The 15,334-nt window shown below is 36.9% G+C and overlaps 1 protein-coding gene across 2 annotated transcripts in view; it reads right to left on the reverse strand.

Annotated features, from left to right (window-relative positions):
* Window positions 1-15,334, reverse strand: part of LOC126467465 (probable cleavage and polyadenylation specificity factor subunit 2) — a 188,982-nt gene that overhangs the window by 123,440 nt on the left and 50,208 nt on the right. For both annotated transcript variants that reach the window (XM_050096465.1, XM_050096464.1), the window contains exons 5-6: window positions 10,872-11,117; window positions 2,637-2,824 (exon numbers count right to left, since the gene is read on the reverse strand). In XM_050096465.1, coding sequence (XP_049952422.1) covers window positions 2,637-2,824; window positions 10,872-11,117 — 434 coding nt within the window. The remainder of the gene's footprint in view (window positions 1-2,636; window positions 2,825-10,871; window positions 11,118-15,334) is intronic.

Consider the following 15,334-nt stretch of genomic DNA (forward strand, 5'->3'; position numbering starts at 1 on the left):
CACTTCAAAATCAGTATTTCCATGCCAACAAGATAATGTGAGCTTGTCAATCAGATGTTCTCTTCTCCACACAAAAGTGAGAACCTTGTGTTTCACAGCAATCAGAATTCACTCCTGGTGACAATGATGGGGCTATCATCAAAAGCTTCGGATTTTATTCGATTCTGATGTGACAAGTTAAATGACAACTTTTATTTAAGGACTCCTTTGCAAAAGACTTCAATGCTAATTATGAATTGGTTTCTACAACTCTGTGTTCTGCAGAACACAAAATGTTATTCTTGCCTTTTCAACCCAAACATACGTTTTGCAGATGATAGGAAAATGAAAATAACATTTATTTTCTGTGAAATGTTTACATGTGAAAATGAGGCTTCAAAATAAATGATTCTGGTGACAAAGAACTATTTCAAAGTATCATGATTAATTAGAAGGTGAAAATATCTATTAACTTCTGGAAAATTTAATATAATTTTTGTTTTAATGTGTCAGAACATTTTTAGACACTCTCAACTGTGAGCCATCAAACAGAAGGAAACAGTGGCACTTGAGTTATCTAGGGGGGGAAAATCTATTTATTCAGAGGTCAGCATTTTTTGGAGTGACAATGAAGTGGTGTCAAATAGCTTTAGATGATATTCTTTATTATTTCAAAAACCCCAAACCACTGGCCTCTCTTCTTTGGGGCAACAACATGGTAGGCAGATATTTCTTTAAATATGCTATCAATTGCAGTGATAAAAGCATTATAAGTACAGATAATGAGCCTGCAGCCAACATCATTTACAAGGATGGATAGTAGGACTGAGCACTTGGAAAATCAACAATAGTTACTTCAATTTCAATCTGGCCTAAATGGCTCACCAAAAAATAACTGCTTTGGGTCAAAGAAAATAAAACATTGTAGATTTATGTTTAATAAGCTTAAATAGAATACCCTCACTATAGTTTCCTGAATAAAATCATCTTTGACAGTTTGAGTACAACAAATGAACCATAAAATAATAACTCATGAAATTTACCCACAGTTAGACTACTATATGATAAGTATACAACTTAATGGAAAAGTGAAACTGGATATCAAATTTTATTATGAAAACCAAAAATTCAAATCATCTGTCACCATATGATTGTTGAGAATATTATACTACACTGTGAACTACGCAAATTCATTTATTTATTTTTTGGTCATTAGTCGTCTGACTGGTTTGATGTGGCCTGCCAAAATTCTTCTCCTATGTCAACCTTTTCATCTCAGAATAGCAATTGCAATTTATGTACTCAAAACAAATATCCTACCATCTGTCCCTTCTTGTTAGTGTTTTCCATATATTTCTTTCCTTGACGATTCTGAGGAGAATCTGCTGCTCTACAAGTTGCAGCAACATATTATTAAGCCCATTAGCTGACCACACAATTTTAAGAGACCTTACAATTCAATATTCATGTGTTGTGATATTAAAATCATCTGCCATATATCAGTGTGGCATCTTCTGAAGAAAGTTTATAACTCACGACAAAACCACAAGTGAGGACAGTCACTACCTGACACAGCAACAAATGGGAGATATCGGAGTAGACACATCCTCAAGAGATTCCATACGCCACCACTGCTGGATGCTTGCTTATGCCAGAGTGCTAACAATGACAATTAATTATTGCTAACAATGACAGCATCCTCCTATTTCAGATTCAGCAGTGCGAGTTTTATTAGAAGTCAGACTGTCTATCAAAGTTATTGGTCATTAGTACACTGAGTTATGACTATCATTTTCAATTGAACCACTGATAAGTTTTACTGTCAGCAACTATAACACTGACCTACTGGCATTTCTGTCAACCTGGATTATTTCCACACTCAGTACTCTATCTTTTTCAAGTTTCAGTAATGTGATCTAATATTTTCTGCATGTTGTAGTATCTGCTCAACCTCCTCCAGAAGTAAATCTAGAATTGCTACAATTTCAACACTATCATTAAACTGTAAACTTGTTTGTTGTACAGGCATTCAGTGCAATTTCATCTGCTGACTGTATCACGCAAGTAATAAAATCACTCCATATCTGCTGTATGACTGTGTGTCAAGTGAACATTACCCAAGTATGTCAGTGTAATTTTGTTTTGATAAGCACTTTTAGTGCAGGTATGTTTAAAAAAAGAGCCGACTGCACTATTACAAATGATGCACATTATATTATGTTAATGTTATTTTCATTAAATGTTTTTTAATACATCAGTATTCTGTAGGTCTGGTTTGCAAATGAACAGCTAAGTTTGAAACTATTCACCAGCATAAATTACAAGCAACTTTGACAGGAACTTGAACAAAGAATTATCAAATCTAAGTTTCTGGTCCTTCCCTAACAAAATGTTGGAACTATATAAATACAAAGTTAAATGAAACTCGGAAGTTCTCTCTTACTCTGGCCATAATTAAAACAATATATTGATCAGAGATGTATAGACAGTTTTGCCCAAAAGTAATCCTGCTGCACAATCTTTAAGGGATTTTTATTCTTTTTAAGAAAGAAAAAAGTAATATGTAATGTAATAAAATCACACATTTCATTGATAACAACATGAATGAAATGTTAATATATAGTTGTTAGTGTTGATAGTATTGTTAAAAATATTACCTGTGATTTTGCAAACTCTACAACATTGTAGCTGACATTGTTGAGCAATGCTAATGAATAAGCTATAAGACCTGAGTCTTTATTACGCCAAAGTTGATCCAACATGTGTGCCAATTCCAGAACTCTTCCAGCAGTGTCCACAGCAATCAAGACATTACCATTACTTCTTAATGTCTGCAATATATTTGCTGTAACACAACATTGTTAGTTTCGGTAATTTACAGTAAATCTCTTAGCACAGGTGGAAGAAAATTTGCAAAAATTTTCAGTGTCTATCACAAAATGTCCCTTTGCTTAACAGAAAAAGGGGGAGAGGTTAAAAATATAATTTATTATTTTTTCAATGCTCTTGTGTTCTATATTATTTACCTTCCATATTGTTGTACATAGCTTAGAACTTTCTCACCTTCTCATCACAGTACTAAAAGGGATGAGTAAAAAGAGAGAATTTTAGTCATATCAAACCTTTTAAAACTGTATCTACAGCAATGGAGTCATTACATTACACTTTAAGAGGAAACAATGAAAGATTAAATGGTACCACTTCTGAAACTAAGGCAATTGATCACATGAGGGGGGGCAATCAGAGCAGAAAATATTGCAAACAAATTCACATTTTTCTTGTATTTGTGTCTCAATCAAGAGTCAGTTAATTACTTGCAACAATCTCATTCCAGTTACATTAAATTCACAGATTTTCAATTTTGTGTTTTCAAAATCTTCTACATAAGTAGAAGCAATGACTTAATCATATGTAATGCAACAGCTTTCAGTAAACTTGACTCAACTACAACTTCTTAAAACTTGATCTGTAACTTTCCAGGCAATTTATTACTTTCACCATATCAGTGAGAGGAGGAAAAAATACACTTGACTGCCACAAAGACACACCATTTACAAAAAAATGTTTCAACTATATGTAATGAAGAGGATTATCACATTTCTATCATCCTGCACAAAGCAAGCAACACAGAAGATATTTTTTTTCTCACTAAATCCTTATGAGTGGGATGACAATCTAATGCTTCAGATCAAACACTAAGCTGGTTTGATACAGCTGTCTACGCTAACCTATACTGTGCAAGTCTCATCAACTCTGCATAATTACTGCTACCTTTCTCCAACTGAACCTACATACTCAGTCAAATGTTGAGTCTCACTCTACAATTTTTATCCCACACTAACCAAACTAACTATTCATTGATGTATCCTTCTTTTAGTTAAGTTGTGCCACAATTTCCCGTTCTCACCAATTTGATTCAGTACATCCAAAGTACTCAGGATAGTTGCTAGTCTCCTACCGAGCACCTCCCCAGGTGACAGATAGGGAGGATACTCACCAGATATAGTGGGTACCGGGAAAATAAAATATCTGGAGTGGACCAAAACTAGTGCCAAGGGCATGATTGTTCCAGTGTCTGTTAGTGGTGGATGATTAATATACTCTGTGGCTAACAATCATAGTTGTAACATGGAGCTTGCTCCACTTGAGATTGATAGCCTCTGACAGTCAAATATGGAAAGGTCTTTTAGAGAAAAATTTCCACGGTCCAATCCAGTAGGGAAGGAGAAGGCTACATCAGATTCGGTGAGTAGCCAACTAGAAGACTCAAATGTATCAGAGCATTTGAAATCACCCAACTCTCATCAAGTACATAATGCCATGATAAAACACAAATATGTTAACTACATTGCAACACATAACATAAAATCTTTACTGAAAACTGGAAAGCACAAAAACTTCACAAATGAATTAGACAGGCAAAACATCACAATAGCAGGATTCCAAGAAATGAGAAATAGAACAAAAGATTCATTTGTATTTCATGGTTATGGAATTTCCAATGGAAAACCAGGATGAGTTATGAAATAGTGCCCACAACCCGGAACAGGATTTATAATAAATTTTAAAACAATATGTTCAATAACTGATTTTGAAGTTATATCTCCACGAATCACAACTTTAACTCTGAAAACGACAAACAAGGTCTATACTATCATAAATGACCATACCCATATCAACGAGAAAAAAATTCTAACAAGAACTATGGTAGAAGTAGGAAAATTCTGGGAGTTTGGATCAGACAATAAATCAAGTCAATAAAAACAGTGTAAGGGTCTTAACAGGGTATTTTAACGTCCAGCTGGGAAAGGAAAAGAAGTAGAGATAAACAACTGGAAAATGGGCTCCACATAAACAAAGTAACATAATTGGCCAAAGACTCGTTGACATTTGCCAATAATATCTGCATGGACAAATGCTTTCATAAAAAAAAAATCAAAATCAATATGACCCTATTAAGGAAAAAAAGATACAGAGAACAATTGGAAATAAAAGAAAATATGACCCACATAATTCAATAAAAAATGACAAATATTGGAAAAACATGCAAAATAAAATAGCAACAGACAATCTTGAGGAACTAATACCCGTTTTAAAACAAAATGCAGAAGAACCGGCCCAGTAAATCAATGTTAAAAAAACATCCATGATCGCCTATGGAATGTGATGAAATTCAAGATGAAAGGCATTAAGTTTGGACAAAATTTCAATCTCACAAAACAGAAGAAAATGCAACTAACATCAAAAACATCAGAAAAAATTATCTCAAAGTATCAGAAAAACAAAGCGGGAATATCTAAAGGATCTACTGAGATCTACTGAAAAAAAAACTACTACAAAAACAATTCCCCAGAGATTATTTGAATGCCTTTGATAAACAATTACAACCCTCCCACACTGAGAAATAAAGATGGAAGAGTAGCCCATTCAAAGGGAGGAAAAGTGTTGTGACTCGCCGCTCTTTCAAAGTGCCGCCGCGCAGCTACGCATGTCCTCTACATGCAGCGCTGTCTGCCAGCCATGCAGCAGCAGCGCCACCTAAGCGGCCAGCCGGCCGCTAGATTCGGACTCAGTTACGATTTGACTGTTAAAGTGTAGACATGTCTTACTCTGTTTACTTGATCCGTGACTTTCATGTATTGCATCTTCCTTGAAATATATTTGTTCAACTTGAAGTTATAACTTAGTGTACACATGTCTTACTCTGTTTACTTGATCTGTGACTTTCATGTATTGCGTCTTCCTTGAAATATATTTGTTCAACTTGAAGTTATAACAATAATAACAAGGAAAACGCAGAAATCATTGCAGAGACATTCAACAATCTCTAGAACTGTGATGAGCCTGAAAAGCTTTTAACAATAGACACAAACACCCCTTGTAAAAACCAAACCAGAAAATATAAACCCACCTACAGTACAAGACATAGAAATTGCACTTAAAGAAATGCAAAACTACAAAGCATGTTGAGAAAATCAAGTGTTTGCGGAAATGTGGAAGCATGCTAGTAAAACAACTCAGACGTGTTTAGATATTATTTTACAAAAAAATTTGAGCAACAGAAAAATTCCCACAAGAATGGGTCAGAGTTATAATTAACCCACTTTATAAGAAAGGACACAAAACACATCCAGACAACTACAGAGGAATCTTGCTCTTGGACTGTACCTACAAGATTTTGTTCCAAGATTTAACACAATAGGTTCAAAGAACAACTGGATAACGAACTGGGGGAATACCAAGGAGGCTTCAGACCTTGAAGAAGCTGTGCCAAACAAATAATTACTCTGAAATTAATCACAGCTTATTACTGCAAACAAAACAAACCTCTCTCAATCTTATAGATTTTAAGAAAGCATATGATTCTATACATAGACCCTCACTGTAAAAATTTTGAGACATTCTGGAAACCATCCAAAATTAATTAAACTGATAGAACTTACTTTAACACATACAAATTAGAAAATTAAGTTGAGAGGGGAACTTTCTGAATCATTCTTGGTAAAAACTGGTTTAAGGCAGGGAGGCGGCCTGTCACCCATCCTTTTTAATTATACGTTTGAATACATAATGAGGGAATGGTACAAGGGAAATTCAAAGAGCATTAAGGTTGGAACACAAAAAGATGACAAAGTTGAACTGTTCAGGACTTGCTGATGTCCTCTCTCTCCTCGCCAACAACATTCAAGAAAACAAACAACAAATACAATCATTGCAGGAAATAGCCCAGAGTATTGGCCTTAAAATATCTTTTGAAAAAACAGAAATAATGCTAATGGAACTGCCATTGGCAAACAAAATTAGAACTGGACAGTATGACACAAAAATTGTTGAAATGTTTAAATACTTGGGGAAAATAATAGCACGCAACCTCAATGAAAAAACATCATGGGAGAGTAGAAGAAACAAACTGATTAAGACACATCATTTTCCAAAGAACATGTATAACAAAAATGCCTCTCAACAGCAACAAAACTGAAACATTACAAAACAGTAACACAGCCACAAATAACAGATGTTAGTGAAACTATACTTAAAACAACCAACGCTGTAGCAATAGACAGATTACTCAAAATACCAAGGCTAGTCAGAACATGTATGAGTAAAAAATACCACGAAAATGGGGTTTGGAGAATAACTTCAAAGAAAAAAGTTTATAAAGAAATAGAACCAGTGACACGCACAATGAAAAAGAAACGGATCTCTTTCCTAGGACATCTGATAAGTACAACGCAAAATAGAATAAGCAGGTGAATAATTGAGAAGTTATGGAATAGTACAAGCGGCATTAGATGGATTGCAGAGATCAATGAGGATATGATGAATTATGAAGGAGGATTTGAAAGGCAAGACAGATGCACTCAAGGTACTTCAGCACAAACATATCACACTACAAACAAAAATTAACAAATGGAGAACGGGAAAGCTGATTTTGGATGAGAGAAGGGCACGATCTGAAAAACTTAAAAAGTATTGGCCAACAAACAACAGAATAACCTAATTCATACTATGTCAATAAAGTGGTCCAATATTGGCCATAAAATAAGAACATCTTAAGTAATTATCTGATGTACCCATCTAATTTTCAGCATTCTTCTGCAGCAACATATTTCACAAGCTGCTTCTCTCTTCTTGTCTTTACTGTTTGTCATCAATTTTTCACTTCCATACAAAGCAACATTCCAGGCATACACTTCCACAAAAAGAACTTCTCAATAATTAAATTTATATCTGATGTTAAAATATTTCTATTTTTCAGAAATGCCTTTTTTGCTATTGCCATTCTACACTTTATATCTTCTCTAATGCTGCCAATGACAGTTACGAGGGTTATTCCAAAAGTAAGGTCCGATTCGCCGTAACTATTGAAATTTGGCGCCAATGACAAAACACGCATGCGCGCCGACTCCCGGCAAGCCTTGCGCGTCAAACGCCGCCATTCGCTTTGTTACTGTTGCTGAGTGTAGTTCACAGTGACACTTTACAATGTTTAAGACGATTGATCAGCCCGCCGATTGTGAAGTAAGGGCAGTGATACGGTTTTTGTCTGCAAGAAACAATTCAGCGGCGGAAATCCATCGGCAGATTACTGAAGTGTACGGTCCTAACATAATGAGCGACAGTAAAGTGCGCAAGTGGGTGCGAGCTTTTAATGAAGGACGGGATAATGTGCATGATGAACCACGGTGTGGCCGACCATCAGTGATTTCAGACGATTTGGTCAATGCAGTTGACAAAAAAATTCGTGAAGATCCGAACATTTGAAGTTTCACAAATTGTGTGCCCGTTGGGTTCCCAGGCTGCTTACTGAGCCCCAACGAATGAAAAGAATGGCTTTTGCTCTTGATTTTTTGGAGCGATATCATAAGGAAGGTGACAGTCTTTTAGACAATGTTGTCACAGGGGATGAGACATGGGTTTCTCACATCACTCCAGAGTCTAAACGTCAGTCAATGCAATGGCGTCACACGTCATCGCCAGTCAAGGTCAAGGCAAAGCAGACAATCTCAACACGTAAGGTTATGGCGACTGTGTTCTGGGATAGACGTGGAGTATTGTTAGTCGACTTTATGGAGAGAGGAACAACGATTAATAAAGCCGCCTACTGCGCTACCCTGACTAAACTTCGACGTGCAATCCAGAATAAGCGACGTGGTCTTTTGTCGTCTGGAATCTTGTTGTTGCATGACAATGCCAGACCCCACACTGCAAATGAAACGCAAGCTCTGATCAAGAAATTTGGATGGGAACAGATGGACCATCCTCCTTACAGTCCGGACCTGGCGCCAAGTGATTTCCACCTGTTCCGTTACTTAAAGGAGTTTCTCGGCGGAAAGCGCTTCGACACAGATGATGAAGTGAAGGAAGCAGTTAAGGACTGGTTATCGTCACAGGCGGCCGATTTCTATAACATGGGCATTCAAAAGCTTGTTGAACGATGTGACAAATGTTTAAATAAGTATGGAAGTTATGTAGAAAAATAGATAAAGATGTAAGGAATGTAAATAAAACAATTGTTTTGAAAAAACATTTTAGTTTTGATTTTTTTTTTATAACCGGACCTTACTTTTGGAATAACCCTCGTATTTTGCTGCTAAAATGGCAAAACTCGTCTCCTATTTTTAGTGTATTTCCTAATCTAATTTCCTGAGCATCACATAATTTGATTTAACTCGTCCCTTTATTCAACTACTTCAAGTCCTTAGCGTCTCCAGAGCTACAATGTATCAGCAAATTTTAAAATATTTCCTGTGCTGCAACGCATCTGAAGAATAACATCACAGAAACCACTAAACAATGTTGTGATGAGTATTTATTCATGAAAACTAGTTTTGGTCAGAAGACTATCTTCAAGTCACAGGTGAATATTACATCACGTAAAAGGAAAGTTCCTTGGTGTCAAATACATAAATATTATCACCTGAAGCACCTATCACATATGCAAATATCCATTACCTTATACAATTTCATTAAGTCCACTGGTTGAAGGTCCACTGCAGTGTTCTCTGAACCCTCTGGCCAAAATCTTATCAGAAACTATGATATTATTTGGTCATAACGTATGCTGAACATTGCAATGGGCCAGCAATTGGTGCACTTAGTGAGAGATGAAAAAATGTATAAGCAACACATGCTGCAGTTTATAACAATCATGTCTTGATGCCATTGAACCTTCCTTCCATCTAATGTAGTGCTCATCTGTGACCTGAAGATTCTCACTTGATCAAAACTGATTGTCTATGAATAGCCTCGATAGGTGAGTGGTCAGGGCGATGGAATGCTACACTAAGGGGCTCAGGTTCGATTCTTGGCTGGGTCGGAGATTTTCTCTGCTCAGGGACTGGGTGTTGTGTTGTCTTCATCATTATCATCTCATCCTCATCGACACGCAAGTCACCCAAATGGCATCAACACAAACATCAGGCAACCGGTCTACCCAACGGGAGGCCCTAGCTAGAAGACATTTTATTTCAACATATATTACATCAGCTTTTGGTGGTTTACACTATTCCAGTCTTCAAACTTAAAAAGTTCTTAAGTTTTTACTTCTTCTCCAAATGTCACATTGGCTTCGTTTATTGCTTGTTCAGAGTAAAGACTGAAAGACAACAAAGTGACTACATATCCAATTTTAAGAGCGTGGCATCATACATGCAAAACCTGAAGCACTACCTGGCACTAAAAATAGAATATTGTGACTTATGGAATATGTTTGATGTCATACACCAGAAAATTACTGATCATCTGCATATTGTTCTATGTTTCATGATCTAGAACCTAACAAAAATAGAAAGAAACACCAAAACATTTGAGTACATGCAAGGAGAACCAAAAAAAAATAGTAAACTTGCTACTATCACACCTAAAAAAGAACTTAGTAGATGAAATGTTTTGAAGTTAGAAGGCAGAAATCAAACCACAAAACAAATCATATTTTAAGAATGATTTCATTCTGTGCAGATATACTTAACAATGAATCTTTAGATGCAACTTTATCATTTTCCACTCAAAAGGTTGTCAAAATTCAATGGTTGCTAGATCACATTTCATCTCATATGGTTTCTACAAATCTGAAGGAATCTAGTTATAAATAAAGATACTGTCCAAATCAAATACCTGGAAAAATCAATCTTTTGCTACCCTAACTAGAATTCACAGTGCACGAGTCGTATGAGTGGCAAATTAAGAGTTGCAGTTTACTTGTAGAATGTTGTGTTGATCTCTGAAATGTTGTATTCAAATATTATTACTAGAATTTCTGAACTGTGAATGAATGAATATAAATAAATAAAATCACTGGCAAAATGGAGTTAACTGGTTAGCTACAGATGACACATATTAACATACTATGATTATAATTTGTAACTAATATCTGATAATGCAATACGTACTCATTAGTTTTTCATCGCGTGTACGTCGCCTTGCCTGTTGATACGTAGCATTAAATGCATCTGTGATGAGAAGGGATGGTCGCTGGAGACGCTCCAACTCACAGCCATTAAGGTGACGTTCTTTTTTGTGATTAAAATCTACAGCATACACCATATCTTCCTCACCTACTTTTACAATCTTCCATATAGCACCACCAATCATATGGCCTGCAGGTAATGGTGTAATAGTCAGGCCATAGCCCTTTCCTAAAACAGACCAGTTATCCACACCAAATGAAATAACAGTATGTTTATAGATCAAATTAATTTTAATTATATTCAGATGGACTAATAACAATAAAAAACTATAAATTTTATAAGAAAGTATGAGGGGCATTCAGTAAGTAATGCAACACATTTTTTTCTCAGATAATTTTAGTTTAAAAAATGTGGAATTTGCTATGGGACATCATGGAATATTCCTGTTTCAGCCCCTACACTTTCAAGAAGTTCTGATAAGTGGTGGCACTGTACATGGCCTTCAAAATGGCACCTGTAACGAAGGTGTGTTCCAAGCAGACAGCTTTAATCGAGTTTCTTTTGCCGGAAAACTAGAGAATTGCAGATGTTCACAGCCGCTTGTAGAATTTCTACAGAGACTTGATAGTGAACAAAAGCACAGAGAGTTGTTCGGCAAGGCGTCTGTCATTATCGCAACAAAGTTGCAAAAACTGTCTGATCTCCCTCAAGTCAACATCTTTGCTGGTCGCGCTGACACAATCATCCGCCAGCTGGGGTACTCAAAGGCGTGTGCCTGCTGGGTTCCTCACCACCCGCAGAAGATCAAAAAGAGGAATGAAGCACCATTGGTGAAGAATTGCCAGAGTGTTATGAGGCTGTTTGTGACAATTTTTTGTCGAACATCAACAGAGGTGATTAAACATGGGTTCATCACTTTGAAATGGAAACTAAACAACAATTTATGAAATGGTGCCACACCACTTATCCTTCAAATAAAAAGTTCAAAACAACACCTTCAGTTCGTAAAGTCATGGCGACGGTCTTCTGGGACTTTGAAGGGGTTATTCTGTTTGATGTCCACTCTCATGGTACAACCATCAATGCAAGTGTATTGTGCTACCCTTTATAGAGTGGGGAATAATATGGTGTATTGGAATCAGGTATAAAACCAACCTGCTTTCAGGAAAAAAGTGTTGCATTCAGAATGAGATTTTCGCTCTGCAGCGGACTGTGCGTTGATATGAAACTTCCTGGCAGATTAAAACTGTGTGCCGGACCAAGACTCGAACTCGGGACCTTTGCCTTTCGTGGGCAAGTGCTCTACCAACTGAGCTACCCAAGCACAACTCACGCCCCGTTCTCACAGCTTTACTTCTGCCAGTACCTCATCTCCTACCTTCCAAACTTTGCAGAAGCTCTCCTGCGGACCTTGCAGAACTAGGTACTCCTGAAAGAAAGGATATTGCGGAGACATGGTAGAGCACTTGCCCGCGAAAGGCAAAGGTCCCGAGTTCGAGTCTTGGTCCGGCACACAGTTTTAATTTGCCAGGAAGTTTCAAAGGTTGTATTACTTATTGAACACCCTTTAGGGGCTCGACCAAGAAGTAAAGTCAACTAATTTTTGCACTGAAAGAAGCATTTATTTTATTCAAGAATGTCTGTTTATCAGTCTACAGGTTAGACCACGTAAAAAGTGGATGTTGCTCCAGGTTGCAAATGACCCAGTTCCGATATCAGATACAAATATTTTTACTAACATGAGAAACTCTGTCCTATTCCATTCGCAAGAGAAAAATGACTGTTCATATACCTAGCATGGTGGTAGGGGAACTCTTAACATATCTTGACATCTTCAAATAGGAAGCACAGAGGAAATGAACGGAAAGAGATGAAGATGAATTCAATAAGAGAGGAATGAAAGCAGTAGCATTTTTGAGAGGTGTAAGGAGCTTGGTGAGAAATAAAGATGTTCTATGGAAGACAAAGGGAATAATATATCAATCCTACAATGTCTCTGTCCTGATCTTTGCTTCTGAAACCTTGACAGTGAAGACAACAGTTTCAAGCAAGATATGGCAGGCAAAATAAAATTTCACAGAGACAGACTCAGAATACCAACAATGGATAGAGTAAGGAAAGAAGAACAAGGGGATTGTATAGGTGCAGATAAAATCAGCAAGGCTTCAATGGTAACGTAACGAGAATTAAATGTCAGAGAACATCAAGGGTGATGTACAATTGAGGCTCAAAGACAGGTGCTAAAGAGGGAGACCAATCAATAAAATGAATAGAAGAGAGTAATTAGGGAAAAGAACGAACTCTAACAGGGTGGCTTCAAAGCATTGGTGGAAGGATACAGGAAAATGGAGAGGCTTATGAGCAAAATAGATCTGACCAGTCACTGGAAACTGCTCCTGATGATGACAAATACGATGATTATTATGATGATGATATGACACAATAGGCACTCTAATCCCTCATATCTTATTTTTCAGTCTCTACACACAATATACAATGCGTGTACAATGCAGACAACAGAATTATCGCATAGTTTTATGCATATGCTGATTCTCTGATTTTTTCACCTGGGTTTCCTTAGAAATACTTCTTTCTAACAAAGTTCTCATTTATGTCCCTGAGCATCTCCATTATGTCCTTTGTGATATTGGTTTTATGAGCAATAGTAGTATGTGGTCTGGGGTATATTTCTGTGCCTAATGTTTCATTCCATATACCAGGAGACGCCTCAAGGCATAGTCAATAAACATTTTGAATTGTGGTGTCGTCAGACCATTGCCAAAAATTGTGGAGTTGTGCAAACGCATGCTAAGGGGCTTGTGATATCATCAGACCATTGCCAAAAACTGTGGATGTGTGTCTAAACATGCTAGGAGCTTATAAAGCAGAAGAGTTGGCAATGGTTGCTTTATTTAGCACTAAGGTCCACAAATATTCAATTTCAATCATCCTACTTTACGTTGTTTCTGAATTTATATTGTCTATAAGCATATGGTATGGAAATATCCTAGCACAGTAACGATTCAACCCTGATAAAACTGTAATATTGGAAAACTGAATTTAGTTGTCTCCTGCTCCCAGTGCACATGTGTGCTTGTCTATATATCCAGAAAGAAAAATAGTGTGAATAACTGAATACTGTAAAGGGCCCCACAACCACTGTTTACCATAGTAGGTGCATACAAATTGGCTTGGAAATGCAGTCAAGTGTACACACAAACTACTAAAGGAAGCATCAAACCCCGACTTCAAAAACACTATAGTTATAGCAACATGGATACATCAGCAGCAGTAAATTGTGCAGTGGCACCATAGAACCACCACTTTTCCCCTCCAATGATAAATTTTTATTAAGTTCCATCAGTAATTTGCTAAGATGTGCAGCAGTGGGGCCATAGAACTTTAAAATAAAAAAAGAATCTTTTAATAGAAGATGAGGAGGACTGAAATTACACAAATTGCTTGTCTTGGTGTTAAATAAAGGAAACACTAGCACTAACTGTGTTGTACAGGTACCATAACACTTTTTGGCAAAACTCAGTTATCTTTGGCGGTAGTTGGATGTTGTCACAATTTAACTGTATATACTTATCAATAAACAATTTCGCAGTTTCAACTAACTACAATTTTACATCCTCTGATGATGTCTTTTTCAGTAGAGGATAAAACGCTAGGTGTAGGATCATGGCTTGGACCGTACCCCAATGCCCATAAAACTAATGCACCAATGATGCAGATATATACTATGAAAGCCAGCATCATATAATCTTCATTATACTTTTGCACAAGTTGACAGCAGGATGTGTTGAGATGTATTGACAAGTCTATTTGGTAGTTCTGAAAAGCACGAGCATAATCTAGAATTTGTCTTTACAGATCCATCTCTCTTTCCCAGAACCCTCTCAACAAATCTAAGTCACCTTCACTATTACTGATTTTGTGTTATTTGTTTTGTTTTAAGGTGCAAAAACTACTAAGGTCATAAAGCGCCCATGTCAGAACTGTAGAATAGAAAGACAAAAAAGGAGTTAAAAGTGACTACATGTTAAGCCCAACTGACAGAAGGAAAGACAGCTAAAAACATGGACTTGAAGAAAGGCTCATAAAATACACCATAGGGACAACAGAGGTTCTGGATTGAAGAGTAAATGTCCTTCACTGTATTGCTATGACAGATAAAAAGTAAAATGTGGTTGATAGCCTGCACGATGTTCACTAAAACAGCCAATAACTCAAAAATGGCTTCAAATGGCTCTGAGCACTATGGGACTTAACATCTGAGGTCATCAGTCCCCTAGAACTTAGAACTACTTAAACCTAATTAACCTAAGGACATCACACACATCCATGCCCGAGGCAGGATTCGAAACTGCGACCATAGCGGTCACACGGTTCCAGACTGAAGTGCCTAGAACCGCACGGCCACCCCGGCCAGCGCCAATAAC

Source organism: Schistocerca serialis, chromosome 1 (assembly GCF_023864345.2).
Source record: "Schistocerca serialis cubense isolate TAMUIC-IGC-003099 chromosome 1, iqSchSeri2.2, whole genome shotgun sequence".
Classification (NCBI taxonomy): domain Eukaryota; kingdom Metazoa; phylum Arthropoda; class Insecta; order Orthoptera; family Acrididae; genus Schistocerca; species Schistocerca serialis.